This window comes from Caenorhabditis elegans, chromosome II, assembly GCF_000002985.6.
Source record: "Caenorhabditis elegans chromosome II".
NCBI classification, from domain to species: domain Eukaryota; kingdom Metazoa; phylum Nematoda; class Chromadorea; order Rhabditida; family Rhabditidae; genus Caenorhabditis; species Caenorhabditis elegans.
This window is the reverse complement of record NC_003280.10, coordinates 3,060,802-3,087,872: the sequence shown is the minus strand read 5'-3', so window position 1 is coordinate 3,087,872 and position 27,071 is coordinate 3,060,802. Positions and strand designations below refer to the sequence as shown.

Below are 27,071 nucleotides of genomic sequence, written 5' to 3'. Positions count from 1 at the left end.
CACTTCCAGAGTCCACGCAAGAATCCGTTAAGACTTTGTGTGTGTTTGCGTATTCTCGAGGCTACCGTAACCATTTTCGCTCCAATTTTCGCCAATTTCCCCATGGTTACTGTAGCGCGAAAAAGTACGCAAACACAACGAGAAACCTGTAAAAATCACAATTTTGAGCCAAAAAAGAGCAGCAAAAATTGAACCCATGTTGTTCATTTCACACGAATGTGGTGGGACATACAAAAAAAATAGACAGAAAAACGGGGGGTGAGGGGGAATAATTTTTTGCGTGGAAAAAAAATCAATAAGTTACGGACTGGGGGGCTGGGGGAGCAATAAACACTTGGAACAAAAAATCAATAATTAATTCCAAAAAAAAAATCAGTAAATCAATCACAAATCATACAAATCCAAGAGAGAAAAAAATGAATAAAATTTATAAGCCTTTGGGCCTTCAAGCCTTCTTCAAGCCTTCAAGCCTCAGGGCCCCTTCAAGCCGACGGAGCAGCAATCGGTTGACCATCACGTCGTGAACGCATTGCCGAGCTCAGCTTATCACCCAGTGTCAGGCACATTCCTTGGCTCTTTGCACGGATCCGAATATGACCGACGATCGGCGACGAGTCATCCATCGGAAGAGCCTTCTCGACAGAGACGTTCGCGAGAGCATCTTCACCGAAAATCGAATGAGCACATAGATTGGCTGCCAGGAATCCACAGTCGCCTTCTGCAAGAAAATTGGGTGAAAAATAGGTGAAAATCGGGCGAAAAATCGATTTTTTTTTTGCCCTTAACTGGTTTTTGCTGAGAAATTTCCAATTTTTTGAGATTTTATCCAAAAAAATCGATTTTTTTCCCAATTTTCTGAGGTTTTTGGCTAAAAAATTCGTTTTTTTTTAAATTCTGCAAGTAATTGGGGGTTTTTTGGGGTTTTGGTGCGAAAATTGGGCTTAAAAATCAATTTTTCAGCCATAAAATGTGTTTTAGTGAACATTTTTCATATTTTTTGTGATTTTATCTTAAAAATTCGATTTTTTTCAATTTTTTGCCGATTTTACAACAAAAAAAATCAATTTTTATAAATTCTGGGTGAAAATTCGGCTAAAATCGATTTTTCAGCCCTAAAATGTGTTTTAGGAAATATTTTTCAAATTTTTTGAGATTTCCTTCAAAAAATCTGGTTTTTTTTTTCATTGTTTGAACTTTTTGGCTGAAAAATGCAAATTTTTTCAATTCTGGAAAAATTGGGCGAAAAATCGATTTTTCTGCCCAAAAAAGTTGCATTTTGTGAAAATTTAAATTCGATTTTTTTGGGGGTTTTAGCCAAAAAAAAGGCTAAAAAATCGATAATTTTTCAATTTTCCTGCTAATCCACACGAATTTGCGTGCGAAAAATCCAATTTTTGTCCTAAAATGGTTTTTAACTGAAAAATTCGAATTTTTCACAATTTTTCGAGAATTTTCCAGCTAAAAATTTATATTTTCGAGAATTTTGGGCGAAAAATCGATGATTTTTCTGCCTTAAATTGATTATTAACGAAATTTTTCCAATTTTTCAATGTTTTTGGTTGGAAAATTCGATTTTTTTTTAATTTTTAATTTAAAAATTCGAATTTTTTCAATTTTTAGAGGTTTTTTGCCGAAAATTCAAATGTTTATTTTTTTTGGGTTTAAATAATTTGGGTCTAAAAATTGAAAAAATTCGAATTTTTAAATTAAAAATTAAAAATTTTCCAACCAAAAACATTGAAAAATTGGAAAAATTTCGTTAATAATCAATTTAAGGCAAAAAAATCGATTTTTCGCCTAAAATTCTCGAAAATATAAATTTTTCGAAATTTTTAGCTGGAAAATTCTCGAAAAATTGTGAAAAATTCGAATTTTTTAGATAAAAACCATTTTAGGACAAAAAATTGGATTTTTCGCACAAATTCGTGTTGATTAGCAGTAAATTGAAAAATTATCGATTTTTTAGCCTTTTTTTTGGCTAAAACCCTTTAAAAATCGATTTTTTTAGACGAAGATCTTGAAAAAATTTAAATTTTCACAAAATACAACCTTTTTTTAGGCAGAAAAATCGATTTTTCGCCCAATTTTTTCCAGAATTGAAAAAATTCGCATTTTTTTAATCTTTAAAAAATCCAATTTTCCAGCCAAAATCCTCTCGAAAATGTTCTCGTTTTCCCCTTACCAATCGCCGCATCTCCAGTCAAAACCTTCATATTCGTAGATGTCGACAAATGATTAAGGAAATCCCGTAGATCACGAATCGGCGTCATCACGTTCACCTTATTCTCCCATTCGAAATCACTCCACATTGTACGGAATTCTGTGTCTGTCACGTTGCCAGGCACTATGTAATCCTGAAATATATGGGAAAAATTTACTGAAATTGGCCAAAAATTCCAGAAAAATTCAAATTTTAACTGAAAATTGGGGCGAAAAATTCAGGAAAAAAAAATTAATTTTTACTTATATTATCAAAAAAATCCTGAAAATTGAGAAAATTGACTGAAATTTTACGAAAAATTCTAGAAAAAAATCAATTTTTAACTGAAAATGTTTAAAAATTCAATTTTCTGGCTGAAATTGTCCAAAAACCATGAAAATCACAACTTTTGACTGAAATTTTACGAAAAATTCGTAAAAATTCAATTTTTGGCTGAAATGTTTAAAAATTCAATTTTTGACTGAAAATGTCCAAAAACCATGAAAATCACAACTTTTGACTGAAATTTTACGAAAAATTCGTAAAAATTCAATTTTTTGACTGAAAATGTCCAAAAATCACGAAAATCATAACTTTTGACTGAAATTTTACGAAAAATTCGTTAAAAACTGAATTTTTGACTGAAATTCTTTAAAGATTCCAGTAAAATTCAATTTTTGACTGGAAATTGCCAAAAAATTCAGAAAATGTCATATTTTGACTGAAATTTTACGAAAAAATCGTAAAAAATCACAATTTTGGCTAAAAATTGCCCGAAAATTTTCGAATTTTCAGCTGAAATTTCACGAAAATCCCCAAAAAATCTCAATTTTTCGCTGGAAAATCCACATGAAAACCCGCGCACCATAATATCAATCTTAATATCCTGCAAATAGACACAATTCCGATCCGACGTAGATCCTGTCACATCATACGAAATCGTTGAAAAGATCACACCATTCTCCGTCGACGCAACCTTCACCGTCGCTTTAATATTCGAAAAATCATTGGGAGCAAGTGTAACCGGTGTCGGCTTATCGACAAGCTTCAAGTCTCCAACAGTGGCGAGCTCAAGGGAAACATTTTGAAGTGTATCCGATGTTTGATTGACAATGAGCACGTCGAGCACAATATCATACTGATTCACATTGACATAGGCTTCAGCGTAGATTGGATCCGAAAATCCGGCGAGTTGAATCACTTTTCCCAGTTTTGAGCTCGAAAAGTCGAATTTTTGAGCCTTCGGAGCTGTTCCAAGAGCCTGCGAGAGCGATAAGTCGAACAAATTCTCGCCTTGCTGGTTGCTCCGAGCAGAGAGCTGCGTAAAATTGATAGTTTTATCAATTTCCACAAAATCTTTGGATCGATATCCAGCAGCCGTGGTGGAAGCCATCTTCTCAGTAGTAACATCAAGCCGACTAATCGACTTGGCTCCGAGCATCAACTCTAAACTCTTCTTACAATCGTCGCCGTACTGCTCGTCGAGCCCCGGAATCCCTTGAGCCAAAATCTTAATTGTTGCTCCCATTCGATCGAGATCATCCTCGTTGACTTGTTGATGCACAATGCACAGCCCACTCTTTGCCAAATGAATAATCGACGAGAGGATAAGCATACACTCGGCTCTGAATCGATTCGCACGTTCGCTCGCGGCTCCGTTGAGCTCGGTGAATTGTTGGGCGAGCTTCGTGAGCACTGTGGCTAGCGATGCTCCGAGGAAGAACTCGCCGTCGAGCAGGAAACGTCGGAGTGGCGGCTTCTCGTTCTTTTTTGACGTGGTTACAGTGCTCGAGAGAGCCGTCTGAGTGGCGTACGTTCCGTCTGCAGTGACTTTCGGTTTTTGCCTGAAAAATTCGAAATTTTTATTTGAAAAAATTGAAAAAATCAAATTTTTCAATTTTTTGCGGGTTTTTCCAAATAAAAAAAATCAATTTATTTTCAATTCTGGAAGAAAATTGCGCAAAAAATCGATTTTTTTTCAATGATTTTTTGCGGGTTTTACCAAAAAAAATGCGATTAAATCGATTATTTTGAAAGAAAATTGGGGGTTTTGGGGTGAAAAATGATCGAAAATTAGGCTAAAAAATAGATTTTTTGCCATAAAATGTGTTTTTGTGAACATTTTTCAATTTTTTAATTTTTTATGGATGAAAAATACGATTTTTTTTCAACTTTTTACGGGTTTTATCAAAAAAAAAAGTCGATTTTTGTTTTAGTGGACATTTTTCAATTTTTTTGAGATTTTATCCAAAAAAAATCGATGGTTTTTGCCTAAAAAATTGAAATTTTTTCAATGTTTTAAAGATTTTCATTTGAAAAAATCGATTTTTTTCAATTTTTTACGGGTTTTACCAAAAAAAAAAACAGAGATTTTTTCAAAATTCTGGAAGAAAACTGGGTTTTTTAGATTTAAAATTTTCATTTTTTAAGAGTTTTAGCGAAAATTAAGCTAAAAAATCAATTTTCCGCCGCGTCTGTTCGACATGGATTTGTTCAAAAAATGAAGGAATTTCAGGGATTTGGGGGTGAAAATTTCGCAAAAAATCGTTTTTTCGATTTTTTCTGCCCTAAAATCGTTTTAGGGAAAATTTTTTTGAATTTTATTCATTTTTCTATTTATTTTTTTTTGGTTTTTACTCGGAAAATTGCGATTTTTTCCCAATTTTTCGAGCGGCAAAAAATCGTACTTCTGCTGCTGCTCGGGCTGCTGCTCCTCCGGCTTTTGCTCTTCCTGCCCAGAGAGCTCACTATCCACAAGTGGAAGCTCTCCAAGAGAGTTCTTAACAAGCTTGAGCACATCCAGAGCTCCATCGGCTTCACAGTACGTCGCAAGGATCCAGAGGGCTGACATGAAGATCGTAGGCGATTGGATGAACGGAATACCTTCACGGAGAGCTCCAAGGATCGCGTTTTTCAGGTTAGGAAGCTTATGAACAGCTTCACGAACGAATTGGAGCACATATGAGGAGGCTTTTTCATTGGTGTCTGATAGGAACTCCATGAGCACTGGAACAATAGTTGAAGCAACGTCTGGAAACTTGATAGTCGCCGCGTGAAGCGTCTTGACAAGCTCCTGCCGATATTTTCCATTTTCATCGTTGGATTCGGTGGCGGTTTTATTGATTTCCTTCTTCAAAAACATCACCATATCCTCGACATTTCGGCTTGAAACCAAATCCAACGCCAGGCTCAGCGTTTTTTTGCGAACTTCTAGGCCCGGCGAGCTGAGCACACGAAGAATATCCATGACAAGTCCTTGGAGAATCTTTTCGTTGCTCGACGAGCCGCGAAGAGCCACAAGCCGGTCGAGAACGATGAGCTTCACATTGTTATCCGACTCTTTGACTATCAGGTCGATGTAGGCACTGGCGGCGGCCTTCACGGCGGCTGGTACGTTGGAGAGGGTGACGAGGGTGCCGGCGGCTTCGTATCTGCAATTTTGAGCATTTTTTCGGTGAATTTTCGCGAAAAAATTCGTGATTTTCCAGTTTTTGGAGCATTTTGTGAAAGTTTTAGTGTTAAAAAAAAAAGAAAAATTAAACAATTTCCCAGGTTTTAGTGTCTAAAAACTGCGTTTTTTTCTAATTTTTCCGCTCATTTTTTCAAGAAAATCGCACAATTTTCAGGCTTTTCGGGTTTAAAAATCGTAATTTTCCAACTTTTCGCCTATTTTTTTTTATTTTGACGGAAAACGCGAAATTTTCAAGGTTTTGAGTGGTTTTTGTGGGGATTTTCGGGAAAAATTCATAAATTTCCTATTTTTCGCCTATTTTTTCCGGTAAAATCTCAAAATTTTCCAGGTTTTCAGTGTTTTTCAGGCTAAATTCACAAAAATTGCAAAATTTTGGAGGTTTTGGAGGTCTCAAAACTGCAATTATCTGATTTTTCGCCTATTTTTTTTTGACAAAAATCGCGGAATTTTCAAGATTTCGGGGTCTAAAGACGGTAATTTTCTAACTTTTTATCTTTTTTTTTTTCAGAAAAACGCGAAATTTTCACGGTTTTGGGGCTTTTGGCGTCTAAAACTCGATTTTTTTGAGAATTTTGATAGGTTTTTCAAGAAAAAATAAAGATTTAATTATTTTTCAGCTTATTAACGAAAAAATTGCACAATTTCCAGGTTTTGGAGCATTTTTTTCGAAAAAAAAAAACTCAACATTTTTCATTTTTTCAGGCTATTTTTCGAGAAAATCGCTGAATTTTTAAGGTTTTGGGGTCTAAAAATCGTAATTTTCCAGTTTTTTCGCTAAAATCGCACAATTTTTATGGTGTTGGCGATTTTTTGTCCATTTTTTCCAGGAAAATCCGTCATTTTTCCAAGATTTTCCTCACCTAACGGCTGGTGATGATGACTGAAGAAGATTGTAGACACATCTGATGAATCGGGAAGCCTCGTTTGGATTATTGTGGCAAACCTGAAAGAAAATTGGAGTTTTTGGATGATTTCGGCCATTTTTTTTCAGTTTTTTCGGTTAAAATTGGAGGAAAATCATATTTTTCGATAAATTTATCGTATTTTCGTTGAAAAAACCAATTTTTAGTTAATTTTAAAATTAAAAATCGATTTTCACACATTTTTATAGTGAAATTTCTAGATTTTCACGATTTTTCTGAGATTTTTGCTTAAAAGTTCATATTTTCATTCAATTTTCATAAAAAGCGACGTTTTAAATGAAAATTCTCCGTTTTTTTAAAACAAAAATAGCCTGTTTAACAAGTTTTTCTCAAAAAATCGATATTTTCAATCAATTTTCTTGAAAATCGCCGTTTTTAATGTAAATTCTCCATTTTTCAACGAAAAAACGCCATTTTTATAGCTTTTTTACTCTAAAATTCACATTTTCAGTTAATTTTCATAAAAAAAGTGCCGTTTTTAATGGAAATTCTCCGTTTTTTAACAAAAAAAAAAACCCCATTTTTACAGGGTTTTGTCAGATTTTTCCTTAAAAAACCGCAATTTTCTTGAAAATCGCCGTTTTTAATGAAAATTCTTCGATTTTCAACGAAAAAAACCCCATTTTTACGGGTTTTTTCTCAAAAAATCGATATTTTCAGTCAATTTTCCACAGAATGCACCTTATAAATGAGTTCAACAATAACGAGCTGCAATATATCTCCAAAAGATCCGACTTGATCGATACATCCCGATAAATAGTCAAGAGCACGAGCTTGATCTACGTGAAGGAGCATCATAAAAGCGTTACGCTTGCACGAAGCATCTTGCTCCTGTTCAAGGTATTCTGTGACGAGCTCCGGTGCGTCTGGGATCAGGAATTCAAAGTTTTCTGGAAAAAAAGCGGGATTTTTGGATTAAACGGGGAAAAAATGATCAAAAAATGCGAAAAAATCACCTAATTTTAGCTAAAATCATTAATTTTGGTCAATTTTCCGGTCCCGAAGTTGGTTTTTTCTCAAATTTTCACCTTTTATTGCATATTTCCATTGATTTTTCGTTAATTAAGGTGCATTTCAAGACCAAACTCGCATTTTTAGCTGAAAAATACGATTTTTCCTGGTTTTTTTGCAGAAAATATGACATTTTTAGCTGGAAATCTGCAAGTTTTTCAGGTTTTTCCCTGAAAAATTCGATTTTTCTGCTTAAAATAACGAAATTTTACGTATTTTTAGCTTAAAACATCAAAAAGTCGAATTTTTTTTCCATCTTCCAGCTTAATAATCGATTTTTGGCAACAAAAATCAGACAAAATGCTCATTTTTCAGCTGAATATTGGCATTTTTGCCGTTTTTCAGCGAAAAATAGTCAGAATTTCGTTGGAAATGTGATTTTTCTTGAAAAATCATGAAAAATCGTATTTTTCAGCAAAAAAACTGAAAAAAAAACCCCAAATTTTAGCTGAAAATGGGATTTTTGCCATTTTTGGCTGACAAAATCGCATTTTCAGCTAAAAATGTGTTTTTTGGCATAAAAATTGTAAAAAATCGTATTTTTCAGCTCAAAAAACATGAGAAATCGCAATTTTCACCAAAAAAAACTGAAGAAACCTTCAAATTTCGGCTAAAAATGCGATTTTTGCCATTTTTGGCTGAAAAATTCGCCAATTTTCAGCTAATAAAGGGATTTTTTCGCAAAAAATCGCAAATTTCACCGAAAATGAGCCTAGAAAATCGCATTTTGGAGCAAAAAATCAAAAATCTTAAGAAACCCTCAAATTTCGGCTAAAAATGCGATTTTAGCCGTTCTTGGCTGAAAAATTCGCCAATTTTCAGCTAAAAATGCGATTTTTTGCAATAAATGTACCTTTTATCAACTAAATAACGTAAAATATGCAATAAAAGGTGAAAATTCTTGGAAAAAAGTCATTTTTCGCATTTTCAAGCCCATTTCAGGCCTAAATAAGCCCAAAAAAACTCACTATAAATAGTGAAAATCGCGCAGACAGCGTTACGACGAACATACGAGTGCCGATGCTCCAAACAAGCTCTAATCGCCGGCATAAGCGGCTCGAGAAGCTCGGGCTCACGGAGTTTGCACAAAAACCGAAGGGTCGAACCGCGAACGAACTCATTCGGGTGTTGAAGGTCTTTTCGGTAGGCATCGCACACCAGAATCATCTCGTGGAGCAGCTTTCCATTGGAATCCGTCTTCGGAACACATTCCCAGAAGATCAAGAGCACTTTTTTAAGGGTGTGCTCATTGGATGGAAGACAGAAGCGGATGACGTACATTAGCATGCTCTGCGACGTTTTTTCTCCGTTTAAAATCATGTAAATGAGCTTTTTGAGCGCCTCAATTCGCTCTTTATCGCCTCCTTTCTCGAATTTTTCCTTCAATTGAGCTTCTGATGGGAGCTCAGCGTCACTGGGCACGTGGATGAGTGTGTAGCATGGTTGCTCTCCGGAGCTCATTGTGGAGGAGCTGGAAATTCGGGTTTTTTGTGGGGAAAAGAAAGAAAAAAGTAGAGAAAGTTCACGTTTTAAAAAAAAATTTGTGAAAAAATTGAATTTTCCAGCTAAATCGCATTTTTCTGTGAAAAATCATCGAAAATCATCGAAAAACGCCAGAAAATGAATAAAAATCGTCAAAATACGCTGGAAAACCCCCGAAAATCGCCTTTAAGCATGAAAAATGCCCAAAAACGTCAGAAAATGGATAAAAATCATCAAAAAACGCTGTAAATGACAAGAAAATCACTCTGAAGCATGAAAAATGCTCAAAAACATCAGAAAAATCAAAAACATCAGAAAAATTGAATTTTTGACCATTTTTAACCCTAAAACTCTTCGAAATCCAGCTGAAAACCCGATTTTTTAGTCAAAAATTCCGTTTTTTGGCGTAAAAATCGGAAAATCCCGGCTTTTAACCTAAAAATTAGGTGTTTACTGAAAATTTCCAAATTTTCGGCTAACAATCCCCATTTTCAATCGATTTTTTCCATTTTTCACTGAAAAAATCAATTTTTTAGCTTAAAAATCGAAAAATATCGGTTTTTAAGCTAAAAAATCAGATTTTTACTGAAAATTTCCAAATTTTCGGCTAAAAATCCCCATTTTCAATCGATTTTTTCCATTTTTCACTGAAAAAATCAATTTTTTAGCTTAAAAATCGAAAAATATCGGTTTTTAAGCTAAAAAAATCAGATTTTTACTGAAAATTTCCAAATTTTCGGCTAAAAATCCCCATTTTCAATCGATTTTTTCCATTTTTTCAGTAAAAAATGCCAAATTTTTTACTAAAAATGCAAATTTTCTGACTGTTCTTGTAAAAAAATTGAAAAAATTCAATTTTTTGGACAATTGTATGCAAAATTCGCCTTTCCCTCGGTTTTTTTTTGTGGTAAAACCCCGCGAAAATTCGCTTTTTTTGCCTTAAAACTTAATTTTTAATGGAAAAAAAAACGCGAAAAGTTGCAAAAATCCACAAAAAATGCGATTTTTGTTAGTTTTAGCTGAAAAAAATTGCATTTTTCAGCTAGAAATCTGAAAAATCACACAAATTGTTGCTAATAATGCAATTTTTGCCAGTTTTGGCTGAAAAAATTGCATTTTTCAGAAAAAAATACTGAGAAAACCACCAAAATTCTGCTGATAATGGGATTTTTTGTCGTTTTTGCCTGAAAAAATCGCATTTTTCAGCAAAAACTGTAACTTTTTCTGCAAAAAACACAGAAAATCGAATTTCTAATGGAAAAAAATCGCAAAAATCCACAGAAAACTACGGAAAAAGTTGCGAAACTTGATTTTTCACAAAATTCTCTCATTTCGCCTGGTTTTTATTGATTTTTTGACAGAAATCTAGGCTTTAAAGCTGTAAAACCCAATTTTCAACGACAAATTGATTTAAATTGACCTAATTCAACGCCACGTCACTTTTCACTCTTTCTACCTGTTTTTTATCGATTTTTGCCGCTTTTTCGACTGAAATATAGCTTTAAAAGCTTCAAAAATCAATTTTTAACCTCAAAAACCCACGAAAAAACGAAAAAATCCGCTGAAAACCGGCAAAAATCCACGTAAATCGCCGGAAAAAGATTGGAATCTAGATTTCTCGCACAGTGACGTGGTTCTCGCCATCCACCGTACCCCGTGACACAGCGGCGGGCAAATCGTGGCGAGACCCGGCCGCATTTTGAAATGTGATAATTTACACGGAAATCGACACAAAAAGCTTAAGTTCTCTCGGTTTTTCGTGTTTTTTTCACGAATTCCTAGTGATTTTTTATTTTTTATTCAAAAAAACGCAATAAAAACCCGATTTCAGTCAGTAAATGTCGTCGAAATACGACGATGATCGAGAACAAAAGCGTCGAGCGCTGAAAGACGGTGAATGGGCGTGTGTCGACTCGAAATGTGCCAAAGTAAACGAAGAATCACTTCTTGTATGTGATGAATATGGAAAACGTGAGGTTTTCGACGATTTTTCACCCCAAAAATTATCGATTTTCAGCGAAACCGCGCGCGAAAAGCAAAATTGGCAAGGAGCTGGGCAAGGAGCAGGCGGAAAAATCGAAAGGACTATTTGCAGCTGAAGATTGGGTTTGTTCAAAGTAAGATTTTGATTTTTACCGAAAAATTGGAAATTTTCAGTAAAAACCTAGTTTTTAAGCTAAAAAACCGGGATTTTTGCCTGAAAAAATTGAAAAAAAGATTAAAAATTGGAAATTTTCAGTAAAAATCTATTTTTTAAGCTTAAAAACTGGGATTTTTCGATTTTTAAGCTAAAAAATTGGCATTTTTGCCTGAAAAAGTTGAAAAAATCGGAAAAAAATGCAGATTTTTTGCTGAAAAATTGAAAATTTTCAGTAAAAATCTGTTTTTTTAGCATAAAAACTGGGATTTTTCGATTTTTAAGCTAAAAATCAAAATTTTCGCTTGAAAATATTGAAAAAATTGATAGAAAATGCAGATTTCTAGCCCAAAAATTGAAAACTTTCAGTAAAAATCTAGTTTTTACGCTTAAAAACCGAGATTTTTCGATTTTTCAGCAAAAAAATTGGCATTTTTGCCTGAAAAAATTGAAAAACTCGATTAAAAATGCAGATTTTTAACCGAAAAAGTTGGAAATTTTCAGTAAAAATCTATTTTTTAAGCTTAAAAACTGGGATTTTTCGATTTTTAAGCTAAAAAATCGGATTTTTTGCCTGAAAAAATTGAAAAACTCGATTGAAAATGCAGATTTTAGCAGAAAAATTTGGAAATTTTCAGTAAAAACCTAGCTTTTTAAGCATAAAAACCGAGATTTTTTGATTTTTAAGCTAAAAAATCGGAATTTTTGCCTGAAAAAATTGAAAAAACCCAATTTCCAGGTGCGGAAACGTTAACTGGGCTCGCCGACGGACGTGTAACGTGTGTAATGCTCCAAAATTGGCGGATTTGGAGCGTAGAACAGGCTATGGAGGTGGATATAATGATCGGCAGAACGTTGAATACGTAAAACGCGATTATGATGAGGAATTCGACGAGTTTGGGCGGAAAAAGAAGAAAAAGGGTGAGGTTCGTGCGGAAATCGGATGGAAATCGGGCGAAAAAACACGAAAAACGGCCCAGAAACGTCAGAAAATGGATAAAAATCATCAAAAAGCCCCGGAAAATGCTCAAAAAAAACCTGAAAATGGATAAAAATCATCGAAAAACGCCAGAAAATGAATAAAAATCGTCAAAATACGCTGGAAATGACCAGAAAATCACTCTGAAGCATGAAAAATGCTCAAAAACATCAGAAAAATTGAATTTTTGACCATTTTTAACCCTAAAACTCTTCAAAATCCAGTTGAAACCCCGAATTTTCAGTCAAAAATTCCGTTTTTTTGGCGTAAAAATCGGAAAATCCCGGTTTTTAACCTAAAAAATTAGGTTTTTACTGAAAATTTCCAATTTTTGGGCTAAAAATCTCCATTTTCAATCGATTTTTTCGATTTTTTTCCAGTAAAAAATGCCAATTTTTAGCTTAAAAATCGAAAAATTCCGGTTTTTAGGCTAAAAAATCCAAAATTTCAGCTAAAAAATGCATTTTCTATCGATTTTTTTCCATTTTTCACTGAAAAAATCAATTTTTTAGCTTAAAAATCGAAAAATTCCGGTTTTTAGGCTAAAAAAATCCAAAATTTCAGCTAAAAATGCATTTTCTATCGATTTTTTTCCATTTTTCACTCAAAAATCGAAAAATATCGGTTTTTTAAGCTAAAAAATCAGATTTTTACTGAAAATTCTCAATTTTTGGGCTAAAAATCTGCATTTTTTTCTCGATTTTTTCAATTTTTTTTGCACTAAAAAGTCCGATTTTTTAGCTTAAAAATCAGATTTTTACTGAAAATTTTTGAATTTTTGGTAAAAATCTCCATTTTCTATCGATTTTCTCCAATTTTTGACAGTTTTCAGCCGAAAAATCGAAAAAAATACTACAAAAATTTCGATTTTAATCCTAAACCCTGTTTTTCAGTCAAAAAACTTGGAATTTAGCAGATTTTTTTTGCTTAAAAATCGAAAAATTCTCAATTTTTCGGTTAAAAATCCAAAATTTCAGCTAAAAATCACCATTTTCTATCGATTTTTACCAATTTTTCACTAAAAAATTCAACTTTTCAGGATCAATTTCGAGATATGGAGGAAGGAGAAGCTTCGGATGATGAAGAAATTGCTGTAAAAGATGATTTGAAAAAACGGACTCCACGTGGAGAAGATGAAGCCGACGAAGACGATGAAGCCGATGAAGATGAAGATGAGGATGGAGAAGATCTTGGAAAATATAATTTCGATTTTGATTCCGATCCGGAATTAGTGGAAAAAGTCGAGAATTTGAAGAGCAAAATTGTGGCGGTGGCGGCAGCTGGCTCGGAAGCCTGTGATGACAGCGAGTTAGTGCGAAAAATGAGGAAAAATGGATGAAAATTGACGAAAATTGGCGAAAAAATGAGGAAAATCGCTAAAATTCGCCAAAACTTGACTGAAATTGGCGAAAAATCGCTAAAAATTGAGAAAAATTGACCGAAAATTGAGGAAATTGACGTTTTTTTACCAGAAAAATTGAATTTTTTCGCTGAAACGTTGCTAAAATCGAAAAAATGACCCGCTTTGTAGCGGAAAATCAATTTTAAATTGACTAAAAATTGAATAATTCAGCTTAAAATTTAGAAAATTTGCATCAAAACAACCTAAAACCATACTTATTCTCTGAAAATCCCTCCTTAAATTCGCTGAAAAACTCGAAAATTTGCCCGAAAACTGGCTGAAAAGGCTGAAAATTGTGTACATTTTTATAATTCTACCTGGAAAAATGCTTAAAAATCACAGAAAATTGAATTTTTCGACTAAAAACGTCTAAATTTCAGAGAAAAATCAAGTTTTCATCGGGAAAATGCTAAAAATTTGATGAAAATATCGATGTTCTTCCTCAAAAAATTGAAAAAATCACTTTTTCTCCGCGAAAAAGGTGAAAATTGCTCAAAATCCATCAATTTTTCGATTTTCTACCTTAAAAAATACAGAAAAATCACTTTTTCAGTGGGAAAATACCAAACTTTTCCTGAAAATATCGATTTTCGTACTTAAAATTGCTCAATTTTCACATTTTCTGCCTCAAAAACTACAGAAAAATCATTTTTTCCTACTGAAAATCCCAAAAATTCACTGAAAATGCCGTTTTTAGTGCTCAAAATTGCTCAATTTTCACATTTTCTACCTCAAAAATTACAGAAAAATCACTTTTTCTCGGCGAAAAAGCTGAAAATTGCTGAAAATTGGCTCAATTTTCATATTCTCTACCTAAAAAAGCAATGAAATCACGCGAAAATGCCAAAAAATTCACTGAAAATATCGATTTTCGGACTTAAAATTGATCAATTTTAATATTTTTTAACTGAAAAAGTTAAGAAAAGTCGGTTTTTCGCTGCGAAAAAGCTGAAAAATGCTCACAATTCATGAATTTTGCGGTTTTTTTGCCTCAAAAAGTTGAGAAAAATTAATTTTTCAGTAGGAAAATGCCAAAAATTCACTGAAAATGCGGTTTTTAGTGCTCAAAATTGCTCAATTTTCACATTTTCTGCCTCAAAAACTTCAGAAAAATCACTTTTTCCTACAGAAAATCCCAAAAAAAAAACCAATCTAAAATTTTCAGATGCTCATGCTCATGCTCGGGCGGTGAATGCTCTTGCCCAGAAAGTGAAGATGAAAAGGAAAAAGATCGTCGAAAAATGCACAAAACATCACGAGAAAGGGATCGTGAAAGCCATCGGAAACGGAGCAACTCACCGAGAGATCGTGATAGAAAGAGAGGAAAAAGAAGTCGGAGTAGAAGCCGAGAAAGAAGTTATCGGGATGATCGGAGAGATCGCAAGAGGTGCGGAAATTTGCTGAAAATTGGCTGAAAAATCGCTGGAAATTCGTCGAAAATTACCCGAAAATTCACCGAAAATTGCCTAAAATTCGCTGAAAAATGGATGAAAATTCTCTAAAAAATGGCCTAAATTGGCTGGAAAATCGCTGAAAATTCGCCAAAAAATTACTTAAAAATGGCCGAATTTCGCTGAAAATTCGTCGAAATTGAATGAAATAAGAACTCCCTGAAAAATGGCTGAAAATTCGCCAAAAATTCGCCGAAAATTCCCCGAAAATTCGCCGAAAATTCCTCGAAAATTCGTCGAAAATTCCCCGAAAATTCGCTGAAAATTCACCGAAAATTGCCTAAAATTCGCTGAAAAATGGATGAAAATTCCCTGAAAATTTCCTGAGAATCCTTTGAAAATTCCCTAAAAATTCGCTAAAATACGCCAAAAATTCGCCGAAAATTCCCTGAAAATTTCCTGAAAATTCTTTGAAAATTCCCTAAAAATTCGCTAAAATACGCTGAAAATTCGCCAAAAAATGGCAGAAAATTGCCGAAAATTCGATGAAAATTCGTTGAAAAATCATTTAAATACGCCAAAAATTCGTTGAAAATTCGCTAAATTTAGCAGAAAATTCCCTGAAAATTCGTCGAAATTGTGCCTAAAAATGGAAGAAATTTGCTGAATATTGGCCGAAAATTGGCTGAAAATCGCCAGAAAATTAAAAAAAAATTTGCCAGTTTTTTGCTGTAAAATCAGATTTTTCGAGCTCAAAAATGCGAATTTTCATGAATTTTTTGCCATTTTTCCTGTAAGAAACCTTCGAAAATTGTGTAAATTTGCTAGAAATCAACGAAAAAAGTACAAAATAACTGCCGGAATTTTAAATTTTCAGCTCAAAATGTGAATTTTCTGAGAGTTTTTTAAAATTTTTTGAAGCGAAACCCTCGAAAATCGTGCAAATTTCCTAAAAAATCGACGAAAAAATACAAAAAAACTGCCGGAAAATCGATAAATTTGCCAAATTTTCGCTGAAAATTGCTCTAAAATTGGAATTTCGAGGTCAAAATGCGATTTTTCTTGAATTTTTCCAAATTTTCTCGGAAAAAACCGTCGAAAATCGTGCAAATTTCCTAAAAAATCGACGAAAAAATACAAAAAACTGCCGGAAAATCGATAAATTTGCCAAATTTTTGCTCAAAATTGCTTTAAAATGGGATTTTTAAGCTTAAAAATCGATTTTTTCCGCACTTTTCCCCGTTTCCAGCCAAAATTCCCCATTTTTTTTGCAGATCTCGTTCTCGCGAACGCCGCCGTTCCCCGCCACGTGGCACCACCAGTGATAGACGCCGAGACGACGAGAGACGCAGAGAAAAAGAGCGACGAAGAAGCCGATCGAGAGACAGATTTCGACGATAAAAACGCTAAATTTCGCCGTTTTTTCGCCATTTTTTCACAATTTTATTGATTTTTTCGCTCTAAAACCACCAGTTTTTCCGTTAAAAATTGCTAGTTTTTACCCAATTTTTCCATTATTTTATTGATTTTTTGCTTGAAAATTCTCCGTTTTTAACCGTTTTTTTTCCACTATTTTATTAATTTTTGTTGCTCAAAATCCCGATTTTTTCTCCGTTTTCTCTTGAAAAATCATCTCAAAATATCGAATTTCTCACGGTTTTTATCATATTTTTGTGAAAAATTTTTGAATTTTCTCTGTAATTTTATTGATTTTTCGCATTTTTCTGACTTTTTCCACACGGTTTCTAGCCGATTTTTATCTATTTTTACCTATTTTTTCTCGAAATTTTACAATTTTTAATATAATTTCTAGAAACCCAACAACGTGACAGCCCGAAATGGATTTAAACTTTCAAAGTGAGTTGGCAAAATTTTTTAAACAAAAAAATACAGTAGAAAATTGCGAAAAAAAATTTATTTTTCGATTTTAACAATGGCTCAACCAGCGCCGCCTTCGCAAAAATGGGAGGATGTTAATCTTGGTAACTAGGATTTTTAGCTCGAAAATTGGCGATTTTAAGCCGGAAATTTGGATTTTTCGGGCTTTTCCGGTCCTGAAGCCTGAAAATTTGGCGGAAATCGCATTTTTTTTCGCGAAAAAATTAGATTTTTGCTTTTTTTGGTGTAAAATCTAGGCTTGAACAAAGCTTTTTGTCCTGAAAATCCAGAAAATTCCGGTTTTTTCACTCTAAATTCACAAAATAAACGGGTTTTTTGGCCATAAAACCCTCCAAAAATCCTAAAAAAACCCAAAAATTGCAGATTTCGATAATGTGAACTCGACGAACGAGCAATCTGGAGCATTTGGTGGAAATATTGGCGATCGCAATATTGTGAGCATCTGGAAAAGCTGAAAAATCGATTTTTTGGACTATTTTCACTGAAAAAATCGATATTTTATTGATTTTTTAACCAAAAAATCGATAATTTGAATTTTTTTTTGTTAAATTTCACTAAAAAATCGATATTTTATTGATTTTTTACCGAAAAAATCGATATTTTATTGATTTTTCACTGGAAATGCTCAAAAAATCAATAAATAACCCATATTTACGTGAAAAAATTCAAAAAATCAATATTTAGTTGATTTTTCTGTGAAAATGTCCAAAAAGTCGATAATTTATTGATTTTTTGTCAATTTTTCGTAATTTTCAGCTCGTCGGCGGAAGTGTTGGAGCAACATCGTCAGCAGCTCCATCTGGCGGAGTTTTCGATGATTCCCAATCGACTACTTCCACCAGAAAGGGAAATTTCTTCTCTTTTGAATATTATCAACAGTTTTTCGATGTCGAAACTGATCAGGTAGAGGAAAAGCAACAAAAAACTGGAAAAATTGAGAAAAATTGCATTTTTCACCCGAAAATTCCAGAAAATTCGCGAAATTTTGATGGAAAATCGGTGAAGATTTTTTGAAAATTTGGATTTGTCAATAAATTATCGATTTTTCACGAAAAGCGCTGAAAATCTCGAAAAATTGTAGCTTTTTTTCGATGAAAAATCTCTGAAATTTTGGAATTTTCAACAAAGAGTTTTGACCTATTTTCCAGTGAATTTAAAACCAAAAAGCCGATTTTTTGCTAAAAATTGACCAAAAAACGGGATTTTTCATTAAAAGCCTGTGGAATTCGGATAAACACTCGTTTTTTACCCGGAAAAACCGTCAAAATTGCCGAATTTTCACCTATTTTCATCTATTTTTCAGCCGAAAAAGCCTAATTTTGCCCAATAAACAGGCTTCATCATGGAAAAAAAAACGCCTAAAATTCCGGAAAATTTGAATTTTTTCGGAAAAAACTCATTTTTACCCGGAAAAACCGTCAAAATTGCCGAATTTTCACCAATTTTCATCGATTTTTTGAAATTTTTCCCCCCTTGAAAAATCGATAATTAATCGATTTTTTTCAGAAAAATTGACAAAAAATTTGAATTTTTACCGAAAAACGCTGAAAATTAAAAAATATCTCGAAAAATCACTGATATTTTGCAATTTTCAACCAAAAAAACTGGGAAAAAACCTCAAAATTCTCGAATTTTCACCAATTTTCATCGATTTTTCGGGCCGAAAAGCCCTAATTTTTGCCAAAAAAGCAGGGGATTTTTCATGGAAAAAACGCGCCTAAAATTCCGGAAGATTTGAATTTTTTTCAGTTACAAACCACTGAAACTTGTGTATAAAAATTCCTTTTTTTGCTCTGAAAAACTGCCAAAAATTCGTCGAATTTCACCATTTTCCAGCGAATTTCCATTTAAAAAAAACGGGATTTTTCATTGAAAATGTGGGTAAAAATCTCTGAAATTCGGAAAAAAATTCATTTTTTCCCGGAAAAATCTCTCAAAATTGTCCAAAAACCACCAAAAAAATCATGGAAAATTTATGAAAAATGCTCGTTTTTTCACTGAAAACTGCTAAAATTTCGCGAAAATCCCCCGAAAAAATTGCTCAATTTGATTGATTTTTCAAATCAATTTTCCCCCTGAAAAATCGATAATTTATCGATTTTTTTTGCAGGTTATCAAACGTCTGCTCATTTAAAATTTTCGTTTAAAATTCGCTGAAATTCGTCGAAATTGTGCCTAAAAATCGCTGAAAATTCTCTAAAAAATGGATGAAATTCGCCAAAAATTCACTAAAATCCGCTGAAAATTCCCTGGAAAATGGCCGAAAATTCGCTAAAAATTCGAAATTAAAATAAAATAAAATTTTTATTAAATTATTAAAATAAATTATTAAAATAAAAATAAAATAAAATTTTCATCAATTTCCCCCCCCCTGAAAAATCGATAATTTATCGATTTTTTTTGCAGGTTATCAAACGTCTGCTCAACAGTGTCATTCCAACCCATCGTAACTATATTCAAGACTTTTTGCAACCAATTCCCGACCTTTGGGGACCATTTTGGGTGTCTGTAACTCTTGTTTTCGCTATCGGAATTTTTGGAAATTTGGCACAATTTATCGAAAATGACGGAGCCAAGGGGACGTATGGATCCGATTTTCGAATGGGTACGGAAATTGGACAATTTCCGACGAAAATCTGGAAAAACTGGAAAAATTGTGGCAAAATTTGGAAAATTTGGATTTTTTTGCACTAAAACTGCAAAAATCGATGATTTTTCCGCCCCAAAAATGTGTCGTTTTGTGGTTTTTTTTTGTTGCGATTTTCCACTGAAAATGGAGCAAATTTGCTTACATTTTTTTCTGAAAATATCGATTTTTTCCCTATTTTTGGGAATTTATCGATTTTTTAAAATTTTGAGAAATATCGATTTTTTAAAAAATTTTTTAGAAAAAATCGATTTTTCAGTTTTTTTGAGAGATTATCGATTTTTTTCAAATTTATTCAAAAATTATATTTTTCCTAATTTTTTGTGAAATTATTGATTTTTTTTTTCTAATTGGAAATTGTCCCGAAAATCTGGAAAAATTGAGGCAAAATTTGGAAAATTCGGATTTTTTTGCACTATAACTGCAAAAATCATGATTTTTCCGCGCCAAAAATGTGTCGTTTTGTTGTGGTTTTTTTTTGCGATTTTCCACTGAAAGTGGAGCAAATTTGCTTAAATTTTGAGGAAAAATCGATAAAAAGTCGATTTTTATGTGAAAATCGATAAAAAATCAATAAATTATCGATTTTCCAGTTTAAACGTCCGAAGAGTTGATAAAAATCGATTTTTCGCACTAAAACCCCAGCAGAAAATCAATAAATTATCGATTTTTTGAGGAAACCTATCGCGAAAAATCGATATAATATCGATTTTTCTGTGAAAATTCCGAAAAAAATCAATAAATTATCGATTTATCAATTAAAATTTTCCAAAATGTCACTAAAATATCGATTTTTCACAGAAAAATCCGCGAAAAAATCAATATCAAAACGATTTTTCGCACTAAGACCGCCCAGAAAATCAATAAATTATCAATTTTTCTGTTAAAATTGTCAGAAATCGAAAAAATTTCGATTTTTTCCGTTAAATTTTCAAAAAATCGATAAAATAACGACTTTTTCTGTTAAAATTCCGAAAAAAATCAATATCGTATTGATTTTCCAGCGAAAATTCCAGAAAATGTCACTGAAATATCGATTTTTCGAGCACAATTTCCAAAAAAAAATTGTAAAATTATTGATTTTTCCATGAAAAAATTTCAAAAAATCAATAATTTATGCGAAAGTTTCAAAAAAAAATCTGATTTTTGCCACCAAAATAGCCCCAGTTTTTGCAATTTGTCACACGGTTTTTTGACCAACGGAAACTTGAAAACTGGCAGTTTTTCAGAGCAAAAAATGAATTTTTATACAAGTTTCAGTGGTTTGTAACTGAAAAAAATTCAAATCTTCCGGAATTTTAGGCGCGTTTTTTCCTTGAAAAATCCCGCTTTTTTGGTAAAAATTAGGGCTTTTCGGCTGAAAAATCGATGAAAATTGGTGAAAATGCGACAATTTTTAGGTTTTTTCCGGGTGAAAATGAATTTTGTTTTCCGAATTTCAGTGGTTTTTAACCGCAAAAATTCAAATTTTCCATGAAAAATTCCGCGTTTTTGGCAAAAATTAGGGCTTTTCGGCTGAAAAATCGATGAAAATTGGTGAAAATTCGAGAATTTTGAGGTTTTTTCCCAGTTTTTTAGTTGAAAATTGCAAAATATCAGTGATTTTTCGAGATATTTTTTAATTTTTATCGATTTTCCGGATTTTTCAGCGTTTTTCGGTAAAAATTCGAATTTTTGTCAATTTTTCTGAAAAAAAATCGATTAATTATCGATTTTTCACTGAAAATTACGCGAAAAAATCGATGTAAAATCAATAAATCATCGATGATTTCTCTCTCCTTTTACAGTAACCTCTGCATCTACATTAATCTTCCTGTACGTCGTCATTGTTCCACTTCTTCTCTACGGACTTTTATGGAATCGCCGTAGTGAGCTTCTTCATCCATACGTTGATCTTGTCTGTCTCTATGGATACTCGTTGGCTATTTTTATTCCTGTTTCAGTGGGTTTTTTTGGACCAAAAAACTGTAAAAATTCAATTTTTACAGCGAAAATTCAAATTTTTCTGCAAAAATTTGGATGAAAAATGAATTTTCGTCGACAATTTTTACATAATTTTCACTTAAAAATTTGAGTTTTAGCTTAAAAGTCTAATTTTTCACTTAAAAATCGATTTTTAACTTAAAAATTGAATTTATAACTTGAAAATTCAATTTTTAACTCAGAAATTCAATTTTTCGCTTAAAAATTCAATTTTTCACTTTTAAAATCAATTTTTTAAGAGAAAATTCAATTTTTCACTTAAAAAGTCAATTTTTCGCTTAAAAATTCAATTTTTAACTCAGAAATTCAATTTTTCACTTAAAAATTCAATTTTTAACTCAGAAATTCAATTTTTCACTCGAAAATCTTACTTTTCTCTTCAGGTTCTCTGGATTGTTGACATTGGATGGTTCCGTTGGGCTCTGATCTTCGCGTCGGTTGGACTTTCGGGAACTGTGCTCGCCAGAGCAATTTGGCCAGCCGTACAGAATGATAACAACAAAATGGTACGAAAAATGCGGCGGTGTTTTGGGCGCAAAAAATCGATATATATTGTCAAAGAAAATTGCCTAATTTATCAATTTTCGCGTATTTTTGGCAGCCAAAAAAGTTGATAAAAATCGATACTTTTTTCACAAAAATTCGATATTTTCCCAAAAAATTGAAAAAATCGATATGTTTCGTTTAATTTTTAAAAAAAGTCGATATTTTCCCAAAAAATCGTGGTTTTTCGCAAACAATTCGAAAAAATCGATATTTTAAGAAATTTTGAAAAAACCAATAATTTAAGCCAAAAAATTTGAAAAAATACGTTTAAAAATAGCCTTATAGCTCAAAAAATTGAAAAATTACCGAAAAATCGATAAAAATCAATGAAAAACTCCTGATTTTCAGTCAATTTCAGTCGAAAAAAATCGAAAAAAATTGAAAAATACCGTTTTTTTTTAAATTATCGATTTTCCTATTAAAAAAATCGATAAAATCAATTTCCAGATCGCATTCGGTACCGTAATCAGTGTCGTCGTGCTCCATTTCCTGCTCGCCTTCACTTTTAAGGTTTATTTCTTTGATTCGATGCACATCGTCGTGGTGGCTTCTCCTTCTCCTATCTAATAAATTTACCCTCTCTTTTCTGTGCTTTTTTTGTGTTTTTTTCTGTAATTTTTTGTTCACGAAAATTATCGATTTTTTCAAAAAATTTGAAAAAATCGATTTTTTAATCAAATTTTTTTTTTGGAAAAAAATCGATTTTTTCCAACTTTCTGGAGAAATTCTAGATTTTTTCATAAAATTTGAAAATTATCGATTTTTTAATTTTTCTTTTTTTTGCGAAAAATAGATTTTTTTCAAATTTTTTGTAAAGTATAGATTTTTTTTTCTAATTTTTGGAAAATATTGATTTTTTTCAAAAAAAAATTTTTCTGAAAAAATCGATTTTTTCAAATTTTCGAGAAATTATCGATTTTTTTCCAAAGTTTATTTTGGAAAATATCGATTTTTTCCCTATTTTTGGGAATATATCGATTTTTAAAAATTTTGAGAAATATCGATTTTTAAAAAAATTTTTAGAAAAAATCGATTTTTCAGTTTTTTTGAGAGATTATCGATTTTTTTCAAATTTATTCAAAAATTCTATTTTTCCCAATTTTTTGTGAAATTATTGATTTTTTTCTAATTTTTAGAAAATATCGATTTTTTTCAAAAAAACTTTTTTGGAAAAATATTGACTTTTTCTGTAAACTGGGCTCTAATTTATTCGATTCTCCAAATGTAAAAAAATAATAAATATTTATTGATTTTCCGCCATTTAAAAAAAAAAATTCAATTTTCAGGAGTTCTACTTTGACGCAATGCACCCGGCGGCGGGCTCCAGAGCTCCGCTGAGCCCAGCAGCTCCAGCAGCACTTCTCATCGACACAACTACAGTAATCATGATTCAGAATGCTACAGTACCGGCGCCAGAAGCACCGAATCAGAAGGAGGTTTGTGTAGTTTGTAGTATTGATTTTTTTTTCAATTTGTTGAAAAATATCGATTTTTTTTCAGTTTTTTGAAAAATATCGATTTTTTTCAATTTTTAGAAAAATATCGATTTTTTTCAATTTTTAGAAAAATATCGATTTTTTTTTCAATTTTTTGAAAAATATCGATTTTTTTCAATTTTTTTGAAAAATATCGATTTCTTCAATTTTTTGAAAAATATCGATTTTTTTCAATTTTTTGAAAATATCGATTTTTTTTCCAATTTTTTGAAAAATATCGGTTTTTTCCAATTTTTTTGAAAAATATCGATTTTTCAATTTTTTGAAAAATATCGATTTTTTCCAAAAAATCCTTTTTTTTTTTTTTTGGAAAATTTGATTTTTTTTTTTCTTCAAATTCTCAAGAAAGTGTAGTTTGTAGTATTGATTTTTCGGGAAAAATCGATTTTTTTGCAGGCCGCTACGAACACGGAGACTACTACTGTAGTAGCGGTGAAAAGTGATGATAAGAAACGAGAGTCGGCGGAAGTGGTAAGGGAAATGGAAATTCCTGAAAAAATTTTGCCGATTTTTGCCGCTTTTTGGGCAAAAATTTTGGAAAAATGACCAAATTTTGGGTTGGAACACTGAAAAATTGCGAGAAGTCAAAAAACATTATCGATTTTTCAGTAAAAATTGCCAAAAAATCGATAAATATCGATTTTTGCGGTAAAAAATTCAAAAAATATCGATTTTTCGTTGAAAAATGTCAAAAATCGATAAATTATCGATTTTCTAGTGAAAATTGTGAAAAATCGATAAATTATCGATTTTTCCTTAAAAAATTCAAAAAATATCGATTTTTCACAAAAAATTGAAAAAAATCGAAAAATTATCGATTTTTTCAAAAAATTTGAAAAAATAGATTTTTACAAAATTTTGAGAAATATCGATTTTTTTCAATTTTTTTGAAAAATATCGATTTTTTTCAAATTTTTTGTAAAGTATTGATTTTTTTCTAATTTTTGGAAAATATTGATTTTTTTCTGAAAAAATCTATTTTTTCAAATTTTCGAGAAATTATCGATTTTTTTCCAAAATTTTTTTTGGAAAATATCGATTTTTTTCCCTATTTTTGGGAATTTATCGATTTTTAAAAATTTTGAGAATTTTGAGAATCGATTTTTCCTTAAAAAATTCAAAAAATATCGATTTTTCAGTGAAAATAGTTTTAAAATCGAAAAATTATCGATTTTTTAGTGAAAATTGTCAAAAAATCGATAAAAATTGCTAAATTGTGTGTTGGAAGATTGAAAAATCAATAATTTATCGATTTTTACGTGAAAAAATCGATAAATTATCGATTTTTGCCAAATTTTCTAGAAATAACCCAAAAAATCCAAATTTTCAGACAAAACCCGACGACGCAGAGCCATCAGCACCCGAGAATGCCACGTCATCGCCAACTACCGTACCCCAAGTTAGAAAAGACGAAAAAATCGACCAAAAACCGACCGAAACTACTGAAAAAAGCACCGAAAAGTTGCCGGCCGCTGAAATTTCTGAAAATTCGACTGAAGCCGCCGCCGCCGCAACGAATTCCACTGAAAAAAATCAATAAATTATCGATTTTTCTGCAAAAAAAAAAGTTTTTTTTCTCGTTTTTGCCCTGCTTTACCCCCATTTTACCCACACTAAAATCGCATAATTCCGGAAAATTTTATCTACGTCACCCAACCTGTTCCACTTGTAGTCACTTACTGTACCTTTTCTTGTGATATTATGTGATTTTTATTGATTTCTCCTGTGTGCATAGAAAATCGATAAATAAAGACCATTCCGACGTTTTTTTCCAGGTTTTTTTAACGAAAAATCGATAATGTATCGATTTTTCGCAGCACTATTATCAATAATTAAGAATTTAAAAAAATTGCATCGACCGGGAATCGAACCCGGGCCGCCCGCGTGGCAGGCGAGCATTCTACCACTGAACCACCGATGCTTGTTCGAACGGCGGTGAAATTGATAAGATTTCTTAGTCGATTGTTTGTTTGTTTGTTTCGGCGATAAGTGATATCGAAGTTGTCTTATCAGATCGTCACAGACAAGCATCGGTGGTTCAGTGGTAGAATGCTCGCCTGCCACGCGGGCGGCCCGGGTTCGATTCCCGGTCGATGCAATTACTTTTGTTTATTTTTATTTATTTTTTATTCGTTTTTTGTGCGGCCAAAAATCGATAACTTATCGATTTATCTTGGATTAACGAAAATTGTGCAAAAAAAGTTTATTAAAACGGTCAGAATTCCAAAAAAAACTGCAAAAAATTAGGAGACACATGGTGCAACGGTCTTCACTCTTCGGCGAAGTCTTCATAAATCACCTCACTGCGAAACATCTTCACCGCTTCAACCTCCGATCTTGGCGACTCGAAAATATCCGGTATGGGCTCCGGTGTCGGCCCACTGTCCATCTCTTCATTGTAGAAAATTGGCTCCGGCTCGGCAAACGGGTCGAATTGCAGCTCGACAGGGCTCCAAGTGAGGCAGGTGTCCAGCTGAATAGGCTCCGGAGTCAACGGGTAGCTTTCTTCGGAGAGGTCTCCAAGGCCAAGCTGGGACTTGGGGGCTTCTGGCTTCGGCGGTGGGGATATCTCGAAGTAGTACCTGAAAGCCTTGGGCTCCGGAGCACTCATAATCTCGATTCTTCTGGAAAAGCTGTTGAGCACGGCCATCATCTCGTCTTCCATAGTGTTGTGCTCCTTCTGGGCCGGATTCTGGTGAGTTGGAGGTCTGAAAAATGCTTAAATTTTTATGGCACAGTCTTAGGCATAGGCTTAGGCATAGGAATAGGCTTAGGCATATGCTTAGGCCTAGGCTTATAAAAAAAAATCTTTAATTAAAAACCTTTAAGTTTTTCAGTAAAAACCTGCAATTTTCAATTTAAAACCCCAATAGCTCACTGGAAAATTAATCGATTTTCATGAAACTTCACAAAAAACAAGTCTACATTTTACTCTATCAAAAAACATATAAAACTTTCCAATAGGTAGCCTATATCCAAAGTTATAAAGCAAAGAAACCACTTACCTCATTGGGATCTCGCACGTTTTCAAGTCGTAGATTCCCATAGACTTGTACTGGGTGTCCTCTTGGACCGAGTGAATGTTCAGGAGGTCCTGGAGACTGTTTTGCTCAGGGAAAATTGAGAATTGAGCCATTGGTGACAGGAGAAAAGGATTAGCAGCAGCAGCAGCAGGCTGTAATAGCAGCAGACAACTGAAATGGAGGGGACAGTCGACTGGAAGGATGCTCGCGAGAACGCGCTAAAAACGGCAAAAACCGATCGATAAACGCGCTGCGAGACCCAATCGCGCGTTTTTAGGCTAATCAATATTGTTAGCAGCCTTCATTTCCAGAGGTCACTGGTTTTCCAGAGGCCTAGCCTGGAATTGTCTCAAAACCGGGTGTTTGGGCACGTTTTAGAAGTGTTTGAACGTGAGGTAGTATAGAGAAAACCATTTTAAAATATTTTGGAAGAGTTTTGAGACATTCTAAATTAAACAAAAACTTCAAAAAAAAAATTCC

The 27,071-nt window shown here is 32.7% G+C and overlaps 4 protein-coding genes and 3 non-coding genes across 10 annotated transcripts; 3 read left to right on the top strand and 4 right to left on the bottom strand.

The window, feature by feature from the left end:
- Positions 1 to 190: 190 nt before the first annotated feature.
- On the bottom strand, positions 191 to 9,077 carry copb-1 (Coatomer subunit beta). The gene is made up of 7 exons (NM_062040.9): positions 8,575 to 9,077; positions 7,277 to 7,485; positions 6,533 to 6,615; positions 4,888 to 5,631; positions 3,066 to 4,044; positions 2,183 to 2,354; positions 191 to 718 (listed from the first exon to the last, which is right to left on the bottom strand). The coding sequence occupies exons 1-7, from the start codon at positions 9,065 to 9,067 to the stop codon at positions 483 to 485; spliced, it is 2,916 nt and encodes a 971-aa protein (NP_494441.1). The 5' UTR covers positions 9,068 to 9,077; the 3' UTR covers positions 191 to 482.
- A 1,836-nt stretch (positions 9,078 to 10,913) lies between these two features.
- On the top strand, positions 10,914 to 16,700 carry Y25C1A.8 (Zinc finger Ran-binding domain-containing protein 2). 2 transcript variants are annotated; one of them, NM_182188.6, is made up of 6 exons: positions 10,914 to 11,059; positions 11,106 to 11,205; positions 11,965 to 12,146; positions 13,244 to 13,512; positions 14,772 to 14,993; positions 16,272 to 16,700. In NM_182188.6, the coding sequence occupies exons 3-6, from the start codon at positions 12,105 to 12,107 to the stop codon at positions 16,396 to 16,398; spliced, it is 660 nt and encodes a 219-aa protein (NP_871988.1). In that variant the 5' UTR covers positions 10,914 to 11,059; positions 11,106 to 11,205; positions 11,965 to 12,104; the 3' UTR covers positions 16,399 to 16,700. The 2 variants fall into 2 exon arrangements, with proteins under 2 accessions (NP_871988.1, NP_494440.1); NM_062039.6 differs by having other exon boundaries at positions 10,920 to 11,059; positions 11,965 to 12,151; positions 16,272 to 16,689.
- Positions 15,478 to 15,528, bottom strand: Y25C1A.15. Its single transcript, NR_050942.1, has one exon. It is a non-coding gene; the product is annotated as an Unclassified non-coding RNA Y25C1A.15 (non-coding RNA).
- Positions 16,701 to 16,810: 110 nt separating the features above from the next.
- On the top strand, positions 16,811 to 25,332 carry Y25C1A.7. Of its 3 annotated transcripts, NM_001377743.1 has the most exons (10): positions 16,811 to 16,854; positions 17,260 to 17,330; positions 17,653 to 17,799; positions 19,303 to 19,501; positions 21,331 to 21,485; positions 21,910 to 22,032; positions 22,520 to 22,582; positions 23,359 to 23,508; positions 23,965 to 24,039; positions 24,899 to 25,332. In NM_001377743.1, exons 1-10 carry the CDS (start codon positions 16,836 to 16,838, stop codon positions 25,106 to 25,108), a joined length of 1,212 nt encoding a protein of 403 aa, NP_001364684.1. In that variant the 5' UTR covers positions 16,811 to 16,835; the 3' UTR covers positions 25,109 to 25,332. The 3 variants fall into 3 exon arrangements, with proteins under 3 accessions (NP_001364684.1, NP_001370341.1, NP_494439.1); NM_001383807.2 differs by lacking the exons at positions 23,359 to 23,508; positions 23,965 to 24,039; positions 24,899 to 25,332 and having other exon boundaries at positions 22,520 to 22,652; NM_062038.4 differs by lacking the exons at positions 16,811 to 16,854; positions 23,359 to 23,508; positions 23,965 to 24,039; positions 24,899 to 25,332 and adding an exon at positions 16,924 to 16,979 and having other exon boundaries at positions 22,520 to 22,653.
- Positions 25,333 to 25,418: 86 nt separating this feature from the next.
- Positions 25,419 to 25,489, bottom strand: Y25C1A.t1. Its single transcript has one exon. It is a non-coding gene; the product is annotated as a tRNA-Gly (tRNA).
- Positions 25,490 to 25,595: 106 nt separating this feature from the next.
- Y25C1A.t2 lies at positions 25,596 to 25,666 on the top strand. Its single transcript has one exon. It is a non-coding gene; the product is annotated as a tRNA-Gly (tRNA).
- A 90-nt stretch (positions 25,667 to 25,756) lies between these two features.
- Y25C1A.6 (Protein aurora borealis) lies at positions 25,757 to 26,791 on the bottom strand. The gene is made up of 2 exons (NM_062036.8): positions 26,574 to 26,791; positions 25,757 to 26,276 (listed from the first exon to the last, which is right to left on the bottom strand). The coding sequence occupies exons 1-2, from the start codon at positions 26,702 to 26,704 to the stop codon at positions 25,838 to 25,840; spliced, it is 570 nt and encodes a 189-aa protein (NP_494437.1). The 5' UTR covers positions 26,705 to 26,791; the 3' UTR covers positions 25,757 to 25,837.
- Positions 26,792 to 27,071: the final 280 nt, after the last annotated feature.

What these genes read in the sequence shown, in the direction of transcription:
- Y25C1A.6 (NM_062036.8), bottom strand. Translation starts at nt 26,704, where the DNA reads ATGGCTCAATTCTCAATTTTCCCTGAGCAAAACAGTCTCCAGGACCTC. An exon ending in ACGTGCGAGATCCCAATGAG is followed by an intron (nt 26,277 to 26,573) that starts GTAAGTGGTTTC and finishes AGCATTTTTCAG; the next exon opens with ACCTCCAACTCACCAGAATC.
- Y25C1A.8 (NM_062039.6), top strand. Translation starts at nt 10,927, where the DNA reads ATGTCGTCGAAATACGACGATGATCGAGAACAAAAGCGTCGAGCGCTG. An exon ending in GAAGATTGGGTTTGTTCAAA is followed by an intron (nt 11,206 to 11,964) that starts GTAAGATTTTGA and finishes CCCAATTTCCAG; the next exon opens with GTGCGGAAACGTTAACTGGG. An exon ending in GATCGGAGAGATCGCAAGAG is followed by an intron (nt 14,994 to 16,271) that starts GTGCGGAAATTT and finishes TTTTTTTTGCAG; the next exon opens with ATCTCGTTCTCGCGAACGCC.
- Y25C1A.7 (NM_001377743.1), top strand. An exon ending in ATATTGGCGATCGCAATATT is followed by an intron (nt 17,331 to 17,652) that starts GTGAGCATCTGG and finishes CGTAATTTTCAG; the next exon opens with CTCGTCGGCGGAAGTGTTGG. An exon ending in TGCTCGCCTTCACTTTTAAG is followed by an intron (nt 22,583 to 23,358) that starts GTTTATTTCTTT and finishes TTCAATTTTCAG; the next exon opens with GAGTTCTACTTTGACGCAAT.
- copb-1 (NM_062040.9), bottom strand. Translation starts at nt 9,067, where the DNA reads ATGAGCTCCGGAGAGCAACCATGCTACACACTCATCCACGTGCCCAGT. An exon ending in TTGTTGAACTCATTTATAAG is followed by an intron (nt 6,616 to 7,276) that starts GTGCATTCTGTG and finishes ATTTTCTTTCAG; the next exon opens with GTTTGCCACAATAATCCAAA. An exon ending in TCATCATCACCAGCCGTTAG is followed by an intron (nt 5,632 to 6,532) that starts GTGAGGAAAATC and finishes TCAAAATTGCAG; the next exon opens with ATACGAAGCCGCCGGCACCC.